At 46.3% G+C, this 22,645-nt stretch overlaps 1 protein-coding gene across 1 annotated transcript in view; it reads right to left on the reverse strand.

Moving 5' to 3' along the window:
• CCDC3 (coiled-coil domain containing 3) overlaps positions 1-22,645 on the reverse strand; it is a 74,021-nt gene that overhangs the window by 49,759 nt on the left and 1,617 nt on the right. The window contains exon 2 of the mRNA XM_090041800.1: positions 21,009-21,183. Coding sequence (XP_089897926.1) covers positions 21,009-21,183 — 175 coding nt within the window. The remainder of the gene's footprint in view (positions 1-21,008; positions 21,184-22,645) is intronic.

Below are 22,645 nucleotides of genomic sequence, written 5' to 3' on the forward strand. Positions count from 1 at the left end.
GAGCTTTTTAGACTAGCAGTCCTATACTACAGTGATAGGAACACTGTACAACCTTATTCTTTAGATATGCAATGAAGAACACTACATCAAGTCATCAGTGCTGGATTAATTTAGTTACAATGAGAGGACTGCATCTATTTGAATAGAGCTCAGACATTTGACTATTCCCCTTGCCTTTGTGAAAACAAAGTATCCTATACATTCAAAATCTTGGTTTAAGAGGTCTTCTAGTAGCCTTTTTGGCTCAGAAACTCCAGTTGCATCCTGGGACAGTAAGTTCAAATCAGAAATGCCACCTAGATGTGGACGGACATAACTGTAAGCCATTTCCAAAAGGCGAAGAGGCTAGCCATCTGTGTGTTCTGATTTAGCGGTTAGGTCCGTCTGCTAAGTGTCTTAAACCAGTATAAATTTAAACCAAAAGTGGAACAGTTGCAGTGTACCTGTTACACCTGTTCATACCCTTCAGATAATAAGCTAACACTGCCACTTCATCCCATACAATATGTCCCTCCAGCATATCACAATCAAATCCTGCTACCTAATCACCTCCAGCAAAAGTAATTTATTTATTTATGTCGCAAGGGTTTTGTATTCATGGTACTGAAGATCTCTGCTTTGCACCTTGTCTCTATACAAATGCAACTGCATATAGGTGGGAGCATACTAAAAATAAACTTAGCTTGCAGGGGTGTCAAGCATCTGGCCCACCAACCACATCTGGCCATGCAGCTGTTCTATCTGTGCCCCCCCACCCCCCAGGCTACCTGTAGCCCACCCGAATTTAAGGGTCGTGATGGGAGGCCCAACCTGCCAAAGACTCTGTGACCCCCAAAGCCCTGTTTGACATGAAGGCAGCAGCATGAGGGCTGAAACAGCCCCAGTTTTCCTCCAACCACTTCACCTTTCCTCAGTGCCACAGCCCTACCTCCTCGGCCACCAGCTGCATGCTCTTGCTGGAGCCAGAGTTGCAGCCGTGGCACACAACACATGGCTGCAGCAGCTCTGACTCTGGCAAGGGGCATGTAGCTGCATGCCCTGTACCCGAGCCAGAGCTGTAGCCACCTCCACATGCCCCTGGTCAGAAATAGAGTTATTGCTGCCGCCACCACCTCTGCCACCACATTCTCTGCAGTGGAGCTGGAGCTGCAGCCATCACCACTGTCACCTCATGCCCTGGGCTGGATCCAACCCACAAGGAGCCCCACTGTCTGGATACAGCCCACACTACAAGGTGAATTTGAAACCCCTGATCTACAGTAGCATGTGCCAAGGTGGTAAAACAGCAAAGGGGACATATATTCAAGGCTGTGTTAATGCACCACTGCAAGATCACTGCACAGGCAGAGAAACTGAAAATGCTGCAAAATTGCAAACTAGTCATTCTGATTTCTCCTTGCAACTCTTGGTGTCTACATGAAATGGACTGGCAATCCGAGCGCACAGCTTCAGGGACAGTCCCAACTAGCACTTCTGAAAGGAGATTAAGCTGACAATGACCCAGAGCCAACCTTGGCCCTGAGTCTCCTGGATTCAAGGGCTTAAGTCCCATCATAAAATTAGAGCCGTGCTTCTAAGAAGCCAAATAAGATTAAAAGTCACCACTTGAAGCTGGGGGACTCCTGGGCGAGTTGGCCTGAGAAAGGAGCAGCCATCTGAAGGCACGCTGAGTTGCTCCGTGGTGACCCCTACTCTAGCCTACTGGCTTTATATAGCCTCTGCCGCTATAACACAACCTTCTTTCAGGCTCTCAGCAAACAACTGATAACATTCAACCCCTCCCTCGATTCTTCATCTTGTATTGCAGCACAGAGGAGCTCTGCCTCCCTGAACCTCCCCCCTCTGATACCCCAACTGTGGTACAAAAAAGGCCCCCTCTCCCCCATCCACATCTCCAGAGGAGCCAACGAGCTACTGACGTTTTATGAATGTCAATAATACACAGCATATAAATGGTTAAACACGATGTTCACACTGGCCCCTAAAACTGCAATCATTTTTGTATTATGCTTAAAGCCAAGTATGTGCATAAATATCTGCAGGATGAGGGTTCATTTACAGATTTAGATCTTGTATGGCTCTGCGAGCAGACTTCTGCCCTTAATGAAAAATTTTAGAGAAAATTACTAAAGCGCCATTATCTAATATATCGTTCAAAGAAAGGCAGGGAGGGAACCAAACGTTGCAGTGTTTGTCTTTCCTCTCCTATTTCCTGTTTCAAAAATAGGAAATACCGTAAATACCAAGATAAATGTAACTACTGCGGCATGGCAAACATTGCTTTGGTAGTGGTAACAACTGTAGGATTTTTCCCTCTCCGACTCTTGTGATAAGGAGCAGAAACCAACGCTAAGGTTGATTCTAAAGCACGCAAAAGACTCCTGCAATTCCCATATGGATGCCGTGTGTTTGGGATTTTTAATCCCTTAACTATCTTGACAACATGGCAGACGGAGCTTGCGCCTCCATATCCTTTACATCTGTAAAATGTTTTTGGAGCAGAGATCATTTATAATGGGTGGGATGCATTCCAGTGGCTGCAGAATGCCACTAACTTGGACGCATTAGGACTTTTCACATCAGTATTTCACCAGCTTTTTGCGCTTGCTTAAATATAGGAGAGTTTTGCGCAGAATATATTTTTGAACAATTTATACCGAAACAGGCAAGGTTTAAGGATAAAATATTGTTTCCTGGATTTATTTAATCTCCGGTTTGCACTTTTAGAAACAAAACCAAGGAGCACATTTATCTGCCTGTACTTTGAAATGTATCCTTTTTTTAAAATAGAAGGCAGAACCAAATACAGCTTTAAGGGAAGGATGATGCAGTACTCACTCAGGCAAAATGCCCATTGAAGACTGGGCCAGAAATGTGTAAAACGGCAGAAACACAATCCATCGATGTTAGTGACACACCTTCCCTGAAGTCTTCTTCAGCAATTATTTATTTCAAATTCACAGTCTTTCCCTAACATTTTTGTTCATGTATAATGCAACTGTGGCCGTCTGCGTTGCTCAGGGGACTGGCAGTGGGTTTTAGAGATATTTCCTTTTCGGAAGTCTATTTAAATCCAGCATCCAGCTCACAGAGGTACTGTGTGCATGCTGTTCACCTCAGGCCATGTCAGTGACATCTCCCTGCCAACCCCAGGACCAACACCAAGAACAAGCTGCACCCTTTGCAGCTTTTCTATGCCTACCAAAGCCTGGGAATTAGAGAGCATATACAGCTAAAGGCTGTCCTGAGCGTGCACCCAGCACCAATGTCTCTTGAGTGGACAGGTCATTATTCCTGTCAACCTTTAGGACAAAGGATTGAACAGGACATGGGAGACTGAACTATCCCCTCTCAACTTGTGATAGTCCTTTTAGGATCACAGATTTTAAAACCAGAAGGAAGCTCTATGACAATCTACTCTGTCTTCACGTGTAGACAAGTGACAGTGCTTCACCCCAAAGCTGTAACAGGAGTTATTTTTCCTTTTGAGGTAAGGAACAAAAATAAATCTTTCAGAAAGGCCTTGCACTTTGGTTTAAAGGTTCTCGGCTAATAGTGAATGTAGCAGATCCCTTGTTAAGTTCTGCTAGGGTTTGGTTACCCTGGTTATAAAAAAGAATTGTCCTTAATTTCCCATTTGCAGGCTTCAAAATTTGCCCATTGGCTCCTGTTAGGTTTCTGTGCACCACATTAACAAGTTCCCTGATGACTGATGCCCTCTCCCAGCACCTGCACACAGAGAAAATGCTTACGTTGCCTACATACCTTCTCAATAAGCCCAGAAGATTGCCCTCCTTAGGTTTCTCATTGTAAGCTATGCCTCCTGGACCCTGACTAATCTTTTCATCTCTTCTCACCATCCTCCACCCAACCCTGAGGTTTTCAAAGGCTGGACACTAAGATTGCATACTGGATTCCAGCTGTGCTCTTACCAGTGCCGTATACAGAAGCTACAGAAATGCTTCACTCCGCATCTCCCTAAATACAGGCCAAAGACCTTGGCACTTTCCCATAGGTAGGGAACAGCTTGTCTGTTCTGTGAATAAGGAGGGGACTTCGAGTAGATAATAGTGTGTTCGTGTTTCAAACCACATCAAAGAGGTCTCCTTTCCCCATTTGACACGAAAGATTTTGGATTTGTAATATATAGATTTCTAAGAATATCCAATTGACCTTGGTACAGAATGTGCCTTCATTCTGAATTTTCATTTTTAAACTTCTTTGCCAGATACTATTCACGTAGGTCATTAGCTGAACTTTCCCACAAAAAACACATAATCAAAAATTGTGAGAAAAGCGATTATGCTCAGATCTTATGTACCTTCCCCCCTCCTCCCCCCTTAAAGCCCAACAAACTAACTTGATTTGGAAGAGATCCACAGGGAGCACAAACAAAACCCACAATTTTCTTAAATTCTGTAATATTTTCAAGGTGCTTTGAAGATAAAGCTACATGAAGTGCTAAGTTATTCTTATGCCCTACTTTTCCTCCAGACCCGAAACACAGCAGGAACAGTTCCTCTTGCAGTTCTTTGAATTTGGTGGTTTCAGACTGATCTCAGAAACAAAGAGATGCCAAAAGCAGACATCAACTGCATGTCTCCAGATCTCAAAGAATGGTTACATTTAGTTCGGTTTGAGTTTGGGATTCAGCCATAGCCTTTTATTTGCTCTGCATGGTCTCCCATTTGTTTTCTATAGATGAATCCCGAAGACTTGAACTGATACTGGTATTTCCACCCCTTCTTTCATTCGTTTTAAAGATTCTAGGTAGTAATCTCTAAAAACACAAAAACAGTACAAGGATGGGAGGGAACAGCAAGAGTCATCACATCAGATGCAAAAAGCATCTGGAAGGATAGGAGAAGAACCCAGCTACTATCAGACAGTAACAAACACACACAAACTGTACTCGGACTTCCCAGAAATTTGCTGCCCTATTTTGTCATTTTTCATTATTTGTTGCATCCTTTTACTGTGATCTGCATTTCCAGAGGCAGATGAAGTAGCCAAGCCTCTGGAATTATGTGACTTCTTCTGACAGAGCACAATAGGGAAAGGAAATTACTTAGGATGAATTTGGAAAGGCTGTTCGCTCATGAAGGGAGGCCAGGCCTTTAAAAGGTTTCGCCTGTAGCTTCCATTACAGATCCAAGCTGCTGCCGCTGCCTTCAAGCCAAGCTGGCTTGCAACCGGTGAAAATAAATGTCAGAATGCATAGAAGAGGATAAAATACGTCTCAGGTTGAAAGATCTCCTCTCCCTTCAGCCACAACAGCTGATCAGGTTACAGGTGATGTTACAGGTGTCCCGTTTGCCAGCTGCCATCTGGGTGATGGAAGTGGTTGTTTTTAATAAGCATTGAGTTTTGGGGGGGTAAGGGGTGTTGTATTTCACAGGTGGGTCAGGACACAGGGAGAAAGAAAAACAGCAGGAAGAAAATAGTCGTTTCATCAGGATCCACGTTGAGCGCAGCCAATCACCGAGCAAGTGGTTGCAGTCTCCCTCTGGTAAGTGGACAGGGCTTGTACTGATAGCTATTGATTTTTTGTATGGGATAGGATTTGACCTTGGAGTGTCCACGTTGTGCTATAGAAATCATCCTTTCCTATTGTTCAGAAATATGATGCAGTTGTTCTTCGCACAAGAACACCTACTTGGGTTACAGATTGTAAGGACCACACAGAAGCTTGGTGGCCTTCGGGAGCAAGCTTGATGACAAAGATTTTGCAGAGAAATCTTCAGCCATAGTCGGCTGAAGTTAAGCAAGAATGCAGGGTGGGGTGGCACCTTATAGACTAACTAGTTCCTTGAAAAAACAGCCACTAGCTGGCCCTGCCATAGCGGTAATATGCAAGCTTCACACTGGAAATCTGCCTTCCCCAAGCTCCTGCACCGCGTCCGTGAGAGTTGCAGGACACAGGGCTCACTGTCAATACTGTGGGCAGATGAAGAGTTGGGCATTCATCCACTTTCCTTTCCTCCCTTTCTATGTTTTTGCAGCTCTGCCTCCGTTTTCCATTCCAGCTGTAGGCAGAAGCCCTGGAGTATATCCCTTCTACATAGGTTCCCATCAGCATTCATCACCGCAACATCTGAGCACCATCCAACAGAATATTAAGTGGCACGACTGACATAGTATTGTTTCCCTCAAAGGTTCAGAAATCATGAGGCAGACCTCAAGAAAGTCTCTACTAGGTCAAAAATCGTAAGGGAAATTTTGCTTCACAGAGAAAATTAAACTGTGTGTTTTGGTACTCCTTGATTTTTTTTAAACTTCCCCTGGCACCTCGACGAGTGTGTGTTCATGCGCACATTTGAAAAAAGAGAAGGGATTTGTCTAAACAGTTCTCCCTAGTTTGTAGTAACAAAGGGCTACATGGGACCTGTGGGTCATTAGGTCCAGCGCTTTGCTATTCAGACACGTGAGGTAACGTAATAGACGCTGGCAGGCAATTGGGGCTTCGACTGTAGGAGCTTTCATCCATGCATCTGCTTCCCTTCAATCCTGTCCCATATCTGTTCTGCCCCTACATCAGCCTCATGCCTACAACACCATGAACTCTTCTTCCCCATCATCCAGGCCTGAGCGGGGTGCTGTCACTGGGTCCCCTTCTTGCTCTTCCACGTAGTGACAGCCAGTGGGGCTCTTCCCAGGCTGAGTATTGCAGGGAGAAAGAGAAGCAGGAAAGGAGCAGAGGAGCTGCCCCATTCCTTACAGGAGGGGAGATGGAGACAGGAGTGGAGTTGCTGCTGCTTTCTCTTTCATTTTATCCCTTTTGCCCCATGAGAACTATTTGGTTCCCGAGATCCACAAAAGAGAGCTCTGCCTGCTTCCCGTGGCACTCCTCACTGGCTGCTCTGCCTCCAGATTAGGGCTTGAATTTGCAGGTGTGGTGCTTCTTTCATCATTGCAAGAGTGGCTCGCCCCCCCCCCCGGGCTCAAGTCCTGCTATTTGTTTGTGGTGAGAACTGGTAACATCGCTGATACCCATCCAGGTGGCTCCCTAATCCCCAGGAGCACAATGCTTCATTTCAGATTTTTTTTTAATCACATATACTTATAACCTCACATCCATACCCTAAAATAAAGTCTCTTGGCTCAACATTTCCCAAGTACAGATAGTGCCAGGCCCCACAAACTATATTCCACTTCCATCTCCTGAAGCAGAGGCCCCTCTCCCCCCTGGCTCTCTGAGGCAGATAAAGACATGTCTTCCTGGTAGCAGATATCTCTAAATTGTACCACAGAAGGCAGTTTAGGGAACATCATAGAGTTAGTCCCTTTTAGTTTATTGCCTTCACCTTCCTGCCATTTCAGAGAGATTTTTCATTTCACCCCCTTGGCAGAGAGCAGCTGATGTGTGCCTGGAAAAAGCTGAGACACTGCCTAATTCACTTAAGGGACCCCTGATCCAAACACATATACTAGTGCCAAATCCATTCTGGATGGGAGCCACAGCAGCACCGCCGTGACTTGCACAGAGCCAGCTCCGAAGATGACTTAGAAACATTTTGGAGGGAACGATAGGGTGTTTGAATCCTTTACCAGTACCATCGCACTTCCCAGTCTCTAAGTATAGAGACGTGAGCCCACTGCTAATGGCAGCTTCCCTACATATTGTGGTTGTGCAACCAGAAGTCACTCTGTAAACACGGATAGTGGTAGCGGTAGCAATTCACAGCCTGCTGGCCTCCTGTGGGGATGGGATAGAACAGATATCATCGTGCCAAAAGCCCCTGAATGATATAATGTGCTTGGCAGAACTTGCTTAAAGTGTGTCTCCAAGTAATTAAAAGCAGCCTTAAAAGCAATCAGTGTCCTTATTCATCTCTGGTTTAAATGGGATCCTATTTAACCCTTTGGAGACAGTGAACATGTATATGCAGATATGCCCACATATGTGCACATATTCACCCACATGCACACCTAACTAATTAGTTATCAGCAACCATCAGCCTCTTTCCAGCCACTCATGTGCATGGCACAGCCCCTCAGCTGTGTTGTACTGAGCTACTTGCTCCTCTTTAAGAAAGCGTTTCCTTCTTCCAAGAGATGTGGATCAACCTCATTTTTTCAGTTAAAAAATAACTGTTGGCAAGCTCTGTGCATGTCTGAGGTGAGTTGTTCCCTTATCACTACAACCATTTTCTTTTCTCCCAGACACTTCCCTACCATGCGTGACCTACCTCACTTGTAACAGAAAACTTAAAATCAGGAGCATCAAGCATATGGTCTGCAGGCTGGATCTAGCTGGGAGAAGCAGGTTATTCAGCCCACAAGGCTTTTTGCCATGGATGGCTGCAGCCAAGAAGTTAATATCGCTGCCCATCAATGCAGCTGACCGAGCTGCAATATCAGCACAACCAGCACCCAAAGAGTTAACATCTTTGCAAAATCTAGTGGTTTTGGTCATGGCTGATGAATCAGATCAGTGGTTTTTACTCTCTAGGTGCTGGCCTCACCAACCCTGTGCCTCTGGCAGCTGCAGTGACAGCATTAACTCCTTACCTGCTGGTGCAGACACAGAGGCACCAGCAGCCATGGAGAGAAGCCCAGCAAGCTGGATCCAGAGGCGGGCTGTCCAGCCTGCAAGAAGCCCCATGGTCTGGATCTGGCCCACCAACTCATTTGAGTTGGATGCCCCTGTTTTAAATGTAATGGACTCCTCTTTATATGCAGGGGTCTGAGGTGGGATTTTCAAAAGCACTTAACGATCACTGGGAATTGTGCTCCCAAAGCAGGTAGCTGCTTCTGAAAATCCCACCTAGTGAAGTTCTTTCTACATAGTAAAATACCCAGAATACTTCTGGGTGCTGTCAGGGGTGGATCCAGAAGGGCTGCAGTGGCACAGGCACACCCCCCTGACAGACCACACCATGCCAACAGCATCTTTAAGTCCCTGAATCAGGTAATAATCCCTCTCTGCTTCTTCTCCATGCTCAGCAGAACATCCCCTCTCCTCCCATTCCCCCCGCCTGTGCTTGCCACTACCACTGTCCCTGCTGTCTCTGACTGCTTTGGGGGCCAGGGGAGCTCCAGAGCAGCTCCACCCAGGCTGCACAGGGACCTAGGTTCAGCCTGGGCCAGCAACAAGCAGCGGCAGTGGGCAGGTTCCCCCTCTCTGCCCAGTTACCCCAGGTTCTCCCCACCAGCCTGGAGTCAGGCTCAGGGAGGGGGAACCCTGCTGCTGCCACTGCTCTTGTCCCCAGCTGTGCCCAGCTCTTTGCACAACTTGGTTGGAGCAAGGAAGAAGCAGCTCTGGAGCTCCCTTCACCCCTGGGGCAGCCAGAAGCAGCAGCAGCAGAGGACAAGAGATGGGGGAAATGGGAGGGGAGGATCGAGAAGGGGAGGAGATGGTTGCTGAGGATGAAGGGGAAAGCAGGGGATACCAAGAGCAAGGGTGGGGGATGCATCTTACCTGACTCAGGGACTTCAAAAAAAAAAACCTCGCCAGCTTCTGTTCCCACAGCTTAGTCTGCCTGCCCCAGGGCGGTGGGGGCTGGAGCCGGCAGCAGGGGTGCAGCCACCCCTGCACACAGGTCACTGCTCACACCCCCACCTGGGGTTACACAATCCTGGATCCGCCTATAGGTGCTATAATTATAATGCTGAAAGGGATGTGTCCTCCCACAAATGAAGGATGATTTTGTGCCCTTTGATGCTCCTTCTGCTTTGTATTTCTACAGCACATATGCGAGGAAAATGAACCTCTAATTGGAAACCAAAGAGACCCTAGGAGCATTGATTTCCTCCGTTTGTGGAAGATTGCGGCAGAAATCAGTGTCACCCCCACAAAGAAAAATCCCATGATGTCACCCAAATCTGTCAACTGTCTCGTTTTTGAGGCTCATCCCGATGCTGGCCAGCAGTTGCCCATTTCCTTCTAATATTGCTTACATGTACTTCAGTTCAACGCAGGTCATAGGGCTGGGCACAGCATCTCCATGATGGATCATTAGGAAGGAAAACCAAACCACTGCAATAACTAGAGAATTAATACAAACCATGGTTCAGATTAAAAAAACGCATGCATTTGGACTGCATGCTGCTGGGCTAACTGGGCAGAGTCCCAGCCTGCAAGGGGCTGGAGGGAGTGGGAGGAGGGCGGGCGGGGGTGCCACGTGCATGTGTATGTGCATGGCTGCCAGGCAGCCTAGAGAACAGCTCCCACAGATAAGTGAGGGGGCGGGGAATTGAGGTTCCCAGAGGGAGGGAGGGAGCTGGGCAGGGCTGGGGCTGGTGCCCAGCCAGGTGTTGCATGGGGCTTGGGGCCCGCAGCAGCTGCCACCTCCTGCCAGGGGCAGGGGGCTGCAGACCCAGGTCCCTGGCCCCATAGCCCTGGCAGCTGGAAGTGTCGGGGGGGAGGGAGAAGCGCTAGCAGGGCCAATGGGGCTGTGGTGGGGGGGGCGAGTGAGGGGCCTTTCATTTTAATCATGGACTTTGGAGTCTTCCTCGGAGAATTTGTGATTTTTTTTTTTTAAATCAGAGAATTTGCAATTTTTTTGTCACGGAAAACCAGGATCCCTGCTTATAACACAGAATGATAGATCTATTTAATTATTTGCTCACACGTTACAGGCCCTTCCTGCTGCCAGTGTAACTGATTTTTTCTAGCATGAGGATCATCTATGACTAATACAGACATCCTCCCCCGCTGATGGATTAATGCCTCGCTTATTCTTTGTCATTACCATAGCTAGGGAGGGACAAGCAGGACACAAGCCCTGAGCACTGACTAGGAGGGGGTGTCAGAATTACCCAACCCCCCATGAGACTTTGCCACAGGGGCAGACCTGCACTGCCCCAGGAGCCCCCAGGCAACGTACCCGGAGGGGCAGGAGGTGAGTGGAGCAAGAAGAATGGCACTCTCTTCCCCTCCCTCTGGGAGCCTTTCCCAGAGCAGGCATTGCCCTGCACCCAATACATGTGCATCAGGGGAGGAGGAGAGAGGAAGCAAATGGGGCACCTGGGTTAGCTCATACGGAGCCCAGTGCTGCCACAGGAGCAGAGACAACCACAGAATCATAGAAAATAAGGTTTGGCAGGGACCTCAGGAGGTCACACCTAGTCCAAGCCCCTGCTCAGAGCAGGACCAGCCCCAACTAGATCATCCCGCCAAAGCTTTGTCTAGCTGGGTTTTGAAAACCTCCAAGGATGGAGCTCCCACTGCCTCTCTGGGTAACCTGTTCCAGTGTTTTACTATGCTCCTAGTGAGAAAACTCTTCCTAATATCTAACCTGAACTTCCCGTACTGCAACTTAAGATCATTGCTCCTTCTTCTGTCATTTGCCACCACTGAGAACAATCCAGCTCCATCCTCTTTGCAACCCCCCTGCAAGTAGTTGAAGGCTGCTATTCAGTCTCCTCTTCTCTAAACTAAATAAGCCCAGTTCCCCCAGTCTTTCCTCAGAAGTCATGCCCCCCGGCCCCCTCACCATTTTTGTCACTCGCCGCCAGACTCTCTCCAATTTGTCCACATCCGTTTTGTAGTGGGGGGCCCAAAACTGAACCAATGCTCCAGATGTGGCCTCACCAGTGCTGAGTAGAGGGGAATAATCAGCTCCCTTGACCTGCTGGCAACACACCTACCACTGCAGCCCAGTATGCCATTAGCCTTCTTGGTAACAAGGGCACACCGCTGGCTCATATTCAGCTTACTGTCCACTGTAACCCCCAGGTCCTTTTCTGCAGAGCTGCTGCCCAGCCAGTCAGCCCCTGGCCTGTACCAGAGCATGGGATTCTCCCATCCTAAGTGCAGGACTTTGTACTTGTCTTTGTTGAACCTCATGAGATTTCTTTTGGCCCCATCCTCCAATTTGTCTAGGTCACTCTGAATCCTAGCCCCACCCTTCAGTGTATCTACTATTCCCCTTAGCTTGGTGATGCTGGTATATTAGCAGCAGCCGCCTTCCCCCCTTGGGTCTACAGTGCTCAGCCATGCCCTGGTCCCAGGCACTCAATGAGCTCGCTACACCTTTGTAGTGGCATTATTGCCACTAGCATCCTCTTTCATGGACCACGACAGGCTGTTTTGTGCTAGGTGCTGTACGAGCACAGAATAAAAAAAGATGTGTTAAAAGAGCCAACCAGCAGCCTTTATACTGGCAATAACGAGAACAGCTGCTTCACATATGGACATTAATGTAACACATTTGTTTAAAACTGACGTGAATTTCCAGCACCATCCAGTTTCCTCAGCCAGGTCAGGGCTAAATCAGATGATCTCTACATAGTACCTATGTGTCTTTCTTTCCCCCCTAAGCCAATACTAAACTAAGAGCATTAGGAGGTGTTAGGGGGCAAACGGTGCTGATGAAAGGGAGCTCTTTTGCAGGAGGCAGTTTCTGGTTTTGGCAAGAGAAGGTGTGACCACAATACTACCAGTCTACCTTTGCTTTTCAACTTCCAGCCTGCATCCTTCCTACCAAACTGTCCTGCAGTTTCAGCTGACAGAGATGTTGTCCATCAAAGTCGCAGCCCAGAGGTATGCAGCTGCCATGTCCCACTGAAGAGGAACTGGCATTCTCTGACAGTGGAAGTGATTGTGTACCTATTTCAGAGGGGCATTTATTACGAGACACCGTTAACACTTTGAAAGCAATTCGAGACCTTCAGCTGGAAAGAGACAAGCTGCGTCTCTCCTGTGCAGTATTTTTAAACTCGCGCTGTGGCTCAGATGCATGGAGAGGAATGTGCATGTCTGAGAAGAACAGAGACAGAGACCCGACCCCACAGCTGCAGCATTCTGCAGTGCACGTCATGGCAAATCAAAGGGCTATGGCTACAAAGCATTTACTGCTTCTCCGCCCTGCTTGAATGGCAGGAGCTGCATAGCTAGCTTAACAGCTCAGCGCTGTTACAGAGCTATGCCTCATCCCCACTACAAATGAAGGCAATAGGTGTTTCATGCTGGTTCCTTTTTCCCAAGAAAACCCCAGCCTCTCTAAGAAAGCACCTCGCTTCCCCAGCACTACTTGGGTTCGTTGATTAAGCAGACACAGGAACTTGCATATGGTTTCATATTTATGAAATGGGTTGAGTTCTCAGCACGCATGCTATTAAAAAGCCTTCAAGACTGACCTTTCCAGTTTACAAAGACTGGGTTTATACCTGACAGAGCATTCCCTAGGCATGCGGAAGACCCAGGTCTAAACTCACGCACAGGCTTGGCCATAACGTGGTCAACCCCAGAGCTTGCCATGTCAAGGCAGGAACACTGGAGAGCAGACCTCGCGTTCACAGAATAGTGTTCACAGAAAACATGCCCTCGGTTAGCCCTGTCCCCATCTTGTAAACTTTATCACAGAGCCTGGCAAATGACTACCTTCTTGACAGACTGGCTTCCACAGCCACCTGGGCTCCTTAAAAGCACAATGATTGTCCATGCCCGATCAACTCCTTCCATCTTTTTCCAGCTCTGATCCTTGTAGGGAACAGAAGCTACCAGCTTGGAGTTTATTATAAACTCTCCAAAAGACAACCCTCAGTGCTACAAAGCTGACGGATGCAATATTTAACTCCACATCAGATGCACGTTGAAGGATTTAACCAGACAGGAAGAGAAAAGGTAAGGGGGAAATACCCAGGCCTTCACTTGGACTGGACGTGAATCCAAATCCTGGTTTTAGGAGATAAAAAGACCTCCATCAAGGTTGGAGAGAGGGAAACTCTGACCTCAGAGCCTGGGGCCTCCATCTCCGTAAAAGAGAGCCAGCTTCTAACTGGTTATTTATCCAACAATGTGAGAGAGGCTTTCAGGTTTGGCTTCATTAGTGAAACAGCTGATACTGATTAATGAGCAGTACAAAATAAAATTCTGTAGCCACCTACTCATCAGCAGCAATGGGCCAGAGCCAGGTGCTCGGTAGCATGCATTGTGCAGTGCTCCTACTAACTGTTTCATTTATTAAAAAATTACGCTTTTAGGTCTCACAGTTGGGAGAAATGCTTCTGAAGGTGAGCTACTGCTTTACTCTCCCACAGAGTCTGAAGAGAGACTGCTAGATGCACAGAAACAAGCAGTCAAATCCAACTGTGGTATAAATCCACAGATGGATGAATCCAAGGATTGATTTGACTCTATGGCACTGAGAGGTGGGTGCATGTTGTCCTTCCTCATTGTATGCCATGAGTGAAAATTCCTGATTAGTACATCAACATTTACTATTTTAAATGGAAAGCCTAAAATAACTCCTTTGATCTGACCCCTGTTATGGTGATCTACTGTCTAGGAGGACATTGTGGTAAGATCATCAGATACCTCTATAGCACCCTGGGGTGTCACTAAAGAGATGGAACCAGAAAAAAAAATTAACATAGGTGTTTATACACTAATTTATACACTAACTGCCTTTCTTTTAATCACATAGAGAGAGAGTTAATTTATTATCCAAAGAGATCCTTGAAGGTCACTGAGGACATTTCCACCTTGTCTAGAATTTGATTTAAAACCCACCGAAGTTTTAGGAAAAAATACCATTGTTTTCAGTAGGCTTTATATCAGGCCCCAAGTGTTTTAACAGCTTGTTCAGGACAAGTTTAACATCTCTATGTCAGTCCTTTTATGATATGTGTTTGCTCGTTTCTCTGATCTCCAGTGTTTAAAATGGGGAAAAGCTGGCTTGTAAAGAAAGCATCATATGTCAGCAGGCTTTGTTTAGCAGGCTCATGAAGAAAATTAAAGAAAGGTTGAAAAGCTGAGCTATCCAGACCTCCCTCGTAGTGACTCAAGGAGTCGAACCTCAGCAGAGTAATAACAGCTAAACAGAAAGCCCTTCATTTAACACACGTGCGGTGGTTTGTTATCCAAGCATCTCGCATCCCTTTGCAGGAGAGGCAAGATTTATTATCCCCCTTCTGCAGAGGGGGAAACTAAAGAGCATAAAGGTGAATCACATGAAGGCAAAGGCTGGGAAGAGAAATCAAAGCCATTTGGGACTTAGTGGCGACAACCTTACTGGTTCAGGATTTCACCCCAGATCTCCTGACACCCAACTCGGTGCCATCCCATGCACCACTACAGTGAAAGTCCTGAGAGCAAGTTCTAGATCCCAGTTTCCACAAACCACTCCAATGCCAGTCAACATACCTATGCAAAACAGAGTATTACTTGGGCCATGCATATGGACATTTGAGCTTGTGTGGTGGAACAGTGGTATTTAGGCACCCACAAATGTCTCTAGACCCACTCAGAGCCACAAGGGTGGGCAGCAATTGGCAAGAACTGGAGATATAACAGGATGCGTTAGCCACTCGGCCGCCAAGCCCTGGGAGAAGCACACACAACTGGCTGATATACAAGGTTTTGTGAGCAACTTTAAAGGAGCTTTGAGCAGTTGAGTTAAACAGATTGCTCTTGGAGGTGGTATCCAGAGCCAAAATTGAGCAGATGAATGTCCTGGCAGCAATATGAGAGCTATTTGGTAAGTTCCTATTAGGTTGCCAGATTTTACCTGCTACTTGATACAGATAGGGCTTGCTCCTCAGAGAGACACAGGAAAACAGGGTAAAAAAGTGGAGATTTTAAGAACTGTAATGAGATTTTGATTGCTTTTTAGTACATAATATTACACACATGAGAGTCTCATTAAAATAAAAAGAAGCTATTGCAACTCCAAGATGCCTTTTAGTAGGCAAATATCATAGTCCTCCTGGGAAAAGAGGGAAAAGACTGGTTTCAAACATTTATTTCTTACCACTGTACCTCAAAGTAAAACAGTAGCTTCTGTCAGTGCTTTATTTCCACCTATGCTGGCTCTGAAATTATGACAAACCTGAGCTTGTGGTAACTGCAGCTGAAGGAGAGAAGGGGCCTTTTGATCCCATAGCAGAATGGAGAGAATATAGCGATTTGTTACCAATCCAGTCTCATAACCTAAGCACTGGCCAAAAGCTCTTGCGGGAACAAAATGCATTGTAAACAACTCAGAGGAAACTGGAATGACAGCAGGCAAAGTACAGCAGCAAGCTGGTGCCTTGCAGATCTCCAAACATCACTAAGAGGGAATGCTTTTTGGGAAGAGACTAGAAAAACTTGGAAAATGCTATAGAAAAGATCCCAGGGGTATAGGGTGTAGCTGTGTTGGTCTAAGGACATAGCCAGACAAGGTTCTTTGGGTGAATCTGATATCTTTATTAGACCAAGTTAAATAGTTGGAAAAAAATTTCTAGCAAGCTCAAACTACCATGGATCTTCAGTGTAACACACTGGAGCAAAATGTTGAAAATGTGGGCCTAATTAAAAACCAAGCAGAATGCAGAGGACCAGACTCAAATTGTCCAGCTAGGCACTTCTGTAACATTGTCACCCAACTCCCGCCTGTCTCACATCAACAGCGCTGAATTGACCACCCACCAAAAGGGTGTCACCCACCCAGTAGTCTTGCGCTTTCCGCAGTTGCCTGAAACCTGGATGCTAGGCTGCCTGTCACTGAGGACATTTTAACCCAGGTTTCCCACTTCCCAGGGGAATGCCCTAACCCCCAGCCTACAGATTAGAGGGGGTGAGGGCGTACTCAGTCTCTCCTGTTGAACCTGGGCCAGTGGGAAGACAGAACTGCAAGAATCATGGGGCCTGATTCTTTAGCCCAGCGGAGAGGGCACTCCTCTGGGAAGGAGCCCTGGTTGCAGTCCCTTGTTGCACGTTTATTTCTGTTGTACCCAGATGTAAAGTGTGTAACCTGAGCTGGGAAGTGGGAGCAAGAATGGAGGACAAGGTCACCTCTTTCCCAGAGCAGTGCCTTAACCACAAGGCAGGCTCCTTCTTGCTTTGCTTCTTCCACTTTGCTATGTCTTTGTTTCAGAGGTTTCTTGCTCATAGTTTGCCTCCTTCTGCTCACCACCTCCCTCTAAACAGTCTTGAGAAAGAGGTCATTAACTCTCAGCTGAGTCCCAGCTCTGGCCTATAGTACAAGTCTGGCATTGATGCCCATAACACTAATAAACAGTGATGGGATAATTGCCAAGCAAACTCAGTTACTTTCACCAAGTGATTTATATTAATGTAGAGGAGTAAATGTACTGCATTTTACACTGCTGGGAAGAGGAAAGACAGCTATTCACACTTCCTCAATAAACTTTAACAGAGTTTATATATGGATAAGATGGTTTTCTGTGCCAAGTAGTAATATAGACATCCAACCCACCCTTCAGTGGAAGTGTGGATGATCAACAGCAATGATTCACAATAGGACTCAGATTCTCAAGGATCCAACTGAAATGCATCCAGGAGATGTCCCTCAGGATATTAAGAGTGAGATTTCTTTAAATCAGGGGAGTCAAATTCACCCCATGCCCTGGGCCAGATCTGAACTGCAGGACTCCTTGTGGTCCAGATCTCAACTGAGGCACAGAGCAGCCGCTGCAGGACTGAAGGGGCTGATGGTGGCTGCAGTGGGGCTAACAGAAGTAGTGTCAATGGTGGCTGTGGCAGCAGTGGAGCCAGTAGCAGTAGGGCAAGCACCTGCCAGCCAAACAGCCGCTTGTCACGGCAGTCACAGAGGGTCAAGTGGCTGCAGGGCGAGTGGGGTGGTATAGGCACAACCCTTGCTCTCCCTTTTCCTGCTGAGGACAATGTCCAACCGGGGCCCAAGGACTCCAAATTCTGCAGCAGATCCCTCCCCGCTTGCCACATCCCCAACTGCTACAGCTTGCTAGTAGCCTGGCTGGTCAGACAGAGCAGGCCTGCAAGCCAAATCTGGCCCACAGGCCGTATGTTGACACCCTGCTTTACCTGGCAATCAGAAAGGCCAGATCTTCCAAAGACATATGAACAGAACCATGCAGGCACAACTGTGACCACTTACCTTACCTAGCAAACACCAGAGATGCACTGCAAATCATGTAAAAACACACATAAGCTATGCAGTGTAATTGTATGTGCATGTCCAGCTTTGAAAGACTGCCTCAAAATGTCCACCCCTGTGACATATCCAAAGACAAAGTGTTGCAAGTGAACAGAGGATTTCAGAAGGCCACTGGAAGGAATGAGTCAGACTCACTCCATTCCAAACCCATCGCAGTCGCACTGGTTTTTGTTTAAACTCACCCCCCGTCTGACGTACCCTTCCATTCTGCAGGCACAGATCTTAGTAATAAAGGGCTATTAACATCTGAACAAAGCATAGTTTGAGCCTCCTTCTATGCTGGTTATTCCAGTGACTTCTAAAAGACCTGACTTGCTATATCTTACTTCCCAGAGAGCCTGATGTTGCATTTAATTGTTTATACCCACCCAAATCAGCTAGCGAGACCCATCTACGCTGAATGACAGGATGAATCTGCAGAATAACTCTGCATCTCCTGATAAAGAAACCAAAGGCCTGATACTGTCACAGGAATAGTCCCATCCAGTTGCCACGCAAAGTCCATTGAAAAACTTTTTCTTTCAAAGCTGGAAGAACTCTTCATTAAACCTGAAAAGTCCTTTCCAGTGACAGTAACCATACACAAAAAGGCTCGTGGTTTGAAAGGAACCAATGGATGGAAATTGAGCTCAGGTACCGATGGGATGAGAATAACTGAGGCGAGTGTCTGTGGAAGCGAAGAAGCGACACAGGCATCTCCTGAGCTTGTCTGAAAGGGGAAGAAGCAAGAAAGATGCTGAACATTTAAACAGAGCTGTGCAAAATGGGTCAGACACTTTCACAGGAAGGAAATGACATGGAAAAGGAGGGTCTCAGCCCTATCACACAGAGGTAGGAATGAATCCTTCACCTCTCTATACCCCTCCAGCCCCAGCCTGGCTGGGGTGCCCTTCACAAGACTGGTAAACGCTTGAAGGGAGAAGGCAGGAGGAGGGTGGCACCCAGCTGGAAGAAGAAAGCCATTACAAGACCCAAGAGGACTGAGCGCAAAATCAATCTGAATGGGATTTTCCCCCAGTGGTACAGAGGAAACTTTGGCTTTTCTATAACAGAGGGAGGTGGAAAGGAGTCCCAGTGCCTGTCTGACAGGCATAATTTATGTACTTGATGTTTCTGCAAGCTGAATTATTTAAAAAAAGAAAAGCTCAGCCCAGACTTGTATAACAAGCAGTCATAACTCCAGTCTAAGCTGCTCACAGCTGCAAAGGGGCAAAGAGCAAAACAGCTGAAACTCACTTTTGATACATTTGTCCCTCTGTTTCCCAGAGCTGCCCTCCAGGGATTTTGCCTTGTGACTTCCGTTCAGCTTAATAGGCCAGGTTCACTGCTGGCATCGGTGGGCACTACCTCATCAAAGACAAGTTGATTGGGTGTGATATGGCTAAATAAGTCCTGCTAGGGCATCTGGAAAATTGTGGGGGGAAAGGAGGAGGGGTCTGACCCTCCACTGTATCCAACCACAGTAGCAGCTAGAGGAGACTGGTGTCTGCTTTTTCGCTTGGGTCTGCCTGGCCTTGGGTCCTCTTAAGATGACTCCCGTGCAATGAGCTAGCAAAGCGCTGCTGTGCCCTACCCCCTGCTTGTTGTTGCCCCACCTGTATCGCAACATGTCCTTTCCTTGCCACAAGGTAGCATTAGGATGGCCAGGACAGGACCCTCCGCTGACAGCTGTATGCCAGCAGAGAGCTCCCAGGAGGTAAGAAGTGGCTTTCAAGGACTGAAGAATCTGCTTTGTCTCTATAGGAAGAGGACTCAGATAAAATCTCCTCCCCGGCGCCTTCCCTCCTCCAAAACTCACAGCTGGCTTCCAAAGCTTGGGAATTCAGTCCCATTGGGCCCCCGTCAATACCTGAGATGCAAAGGTCTGAGTCGAGGAAGTTCAGACTGGAGTCTGGTTCCAGCTGTTCAAGTTCAACCCCCGAACATGGAGCAAGTAGACAGGCTCCCCTTGGGGAGAAGGAGGATTTATACTCATGCACAGCAAGCCTCAAAGCAGAGCCTTTTTATTTTTTACTTTATTTTATTTTATTTTTTTTTTTTACAGTTTGTAAAAAATTTTCCAGTATTTTACAGGAGCAGCATCTGAGTTAGAGGTGGGCTCAGCACACACTGCTTCTTGTGCCTTGCCATAGGTATGGAAGTGATGCAGCCGGTCCCTGTAGTCATCTGTTTTTAAGATAAGCCATCCTAAAGGTTTGAAAGGAAGAGAGATCCCACAAGCCCTGACTGCTCCTGCCCACCACAAATACAAATCTGAAAGTTAGCAAAAAAACCTCTGTAAAAATTCCACCATGTGGTGGCTGCTCTCTTACCCGAGTAAAGTTCCCACTACACCGTACCACTGGCCAGATGGAAAACTGGCAGCTAACCCTTTGCACTCTGGCTGTTAGCCAGCAATGGATGGCCTTCAATTAGCTATTAAGTTCCTACCATTGCTCTCCCAACGAAACCACTGGAGTTGGTTGCAGACAGTACTACCGCATGTAAATACTGATGTTTTGTCGACCTTGTATGAATCCATATGACAGACGGTACAACTGATAACATATGTTCAGTCATTTCTAAGTTGGAAAAGCACTTGGAATTTGCTCGGCTCCTTGGGGAAACCACTCGCTTCATAGAAAAACCACCACTGGTATGAAAATAAAATATTTCAATGGTTTCATTCTATAAGTAAGCAAATATTTAATGAGTCCCCCCTCACCAAAATTGCTACAGAATAAAAGCTGGAATTTATCACACCCTTTCCTCTTATAAAAGCTGAAACCCACCAGAAAAGTAGGCATCAGCAGTACATGTATTTGTAGACTTTGTTTGTTGCAAATGTGCTCACCTAAAGTCCAGAGAGACGTAGGTAAGATAGGAGCACTCAGGACAAGAAAGGGTGAGTTAAGCAGCTGGACTATACAGAAGCCTCGGAATCAAACACTGTGCAAAATTTAAGGTCTCCACATTTCACATAAGGCCAAAGTATGGAGTCTGACTCTGGCAAAAAGAGGGACTAAATTATTGTATATGACGTGATCTTCTAGGAAAAAAAGATATCAACTGCAACTGCTGTGCGTTCCACAAACTTGCGAATGTGAATGATTTTTCCCTGCTCGTTTAGTAATAAGATAGGATCGCAGAGGAAAGCCTTACCCTGTTGTCCTCTTGAATCTCCCAATCACTGGAGAGGGTGAGGACATGCTGTGCCTGAGAGCAGTTGGAAAACTGGAAGAGGCTGGAAAACATCCTTCTGTTCTCCTGTGTGTCTGGAAATATTGCTTCCTGGAAATTTACTCCGTGGGGAAGGAGGTTATAATTATCATCCATTCTGAAACAAAAATAAGACAAGACAGCTAATGTAACAATGTTTTATTTCCCATACAGGTCGCAATTCATGCCCTTTGCTAAGCAGGGTGCTGCCTAAATGGATTACAATGGGTGACAGGAGATTCCTTGGCTCATTTAAGTTGGCATTGCTCCATGACATCAGCTTTCATGCCAGCATTTACATCAGTGAGGATCTGCCCCAGAGGGTGCAATCCTGCACTGAATACCATACAAATAGATCCTTGCACTCATACAGACCTCAAAAGGTCCCTCAAGCTGGAGGATCCCAGAGCTCACTGCAGTACCAGAGGTATAGTCTGGGATGACCTTACATTTTGGGCACTGTTCTCAATTTAGTATACTATACTCTAAATTTCTTGCCATGCTTCCAGATACCCCAGACTTTAAGCACAATTTAGATGAGTAGAGAAAAAGCAAACGTAAACTCAGGTTTACAAATATTGCCATCAATGAAGTATCAGACACCAGCAAAGCACATATCGTTACACTTCTCTGCCCCACACGTAAGTACAGTATATCCTGAGTGTTCCTAATATATTAACAAATATTTTTTGATTGAAAGGTCATCCTGATGGCTTTATTCCCATATTGTGGTTGATTATCCTCATTCTTTCAAGGAGCCTAAAATATGGATTTGGCAGATCCAAGAGAAATCTGTTGCGTAAATATTTGGGGATCACTGCTAAAACAACATGCCAAACTTTTGAGAGAACAGACGGGTATCCATCCAGTTGGTTAAACTGACCAGAACCGATGCTGCGTAGAGCAAAATAAATGGAGAATGAGCTGCACACCGTAGTTACTGAACAGCAACTCAGCACAAGTCCCTTGCACAGGGATGTCAAAAGGTTTCAACTGCTGCATCTTTACACAATGAAAGACATGATCATGGTCTGCAAGTGTGCAAGGCTGTTTTAAAAAGTTCCTGCCACACACTGATGAACTCAAAGTAGCAATAAGATGGCAACAGATGCCATCTGGGGAGGTTTTTAGTTTTCTTTTGATTTCTTTTTATTTTTCTTCTTTTTATTTTATATCCCGACTCTTAAAACGGATATAGGAAAAAAGTGCTTTCGCCATGGCTTGTTTTAAAAAAAGATAACTGGATTGCTAGCAAGAATGCTTGAAAAAAAGTTATATAGCCTATCTCAAGTCAGAAGAAAAACAGCACCACGCTCAGTTCTAAACTTAACCCACCAGAAAACACACTGATGTACAACTTTACAGACTCTGCGTTTATCGTGACATGATCTTCATGATGCATTTATCATCCTCACCCTTCAGCTGGCTCTCTGTACAGCACTTCAGATTAGAACAGCTGTCCCAAATGATTACATGCACAGAAAGAGGTCATTATCAAACCTTAAAACAAATTCAGGTCCAGCCAACAACTAGTTACAACAATTCTCTTCAGCGATGAGTGTTATGATACATGTTTCCCT

The sequence above is a fragment of the Crocodylus siamensis genome, chromosome 4 (genome assembly GCF_052110815.1).
Source record: "Crocodylus siamensis isolate JL-2025a chromosome 4, ASM5211081v1, whole genome shotgun sequence".
In the NCBI taxonomy this organism is placed as follows: Eukaryota; Metazoa; Chordata; order Crocodylia; family Crocodylidae; genus Crocodylus; species Crocodylus siamensis.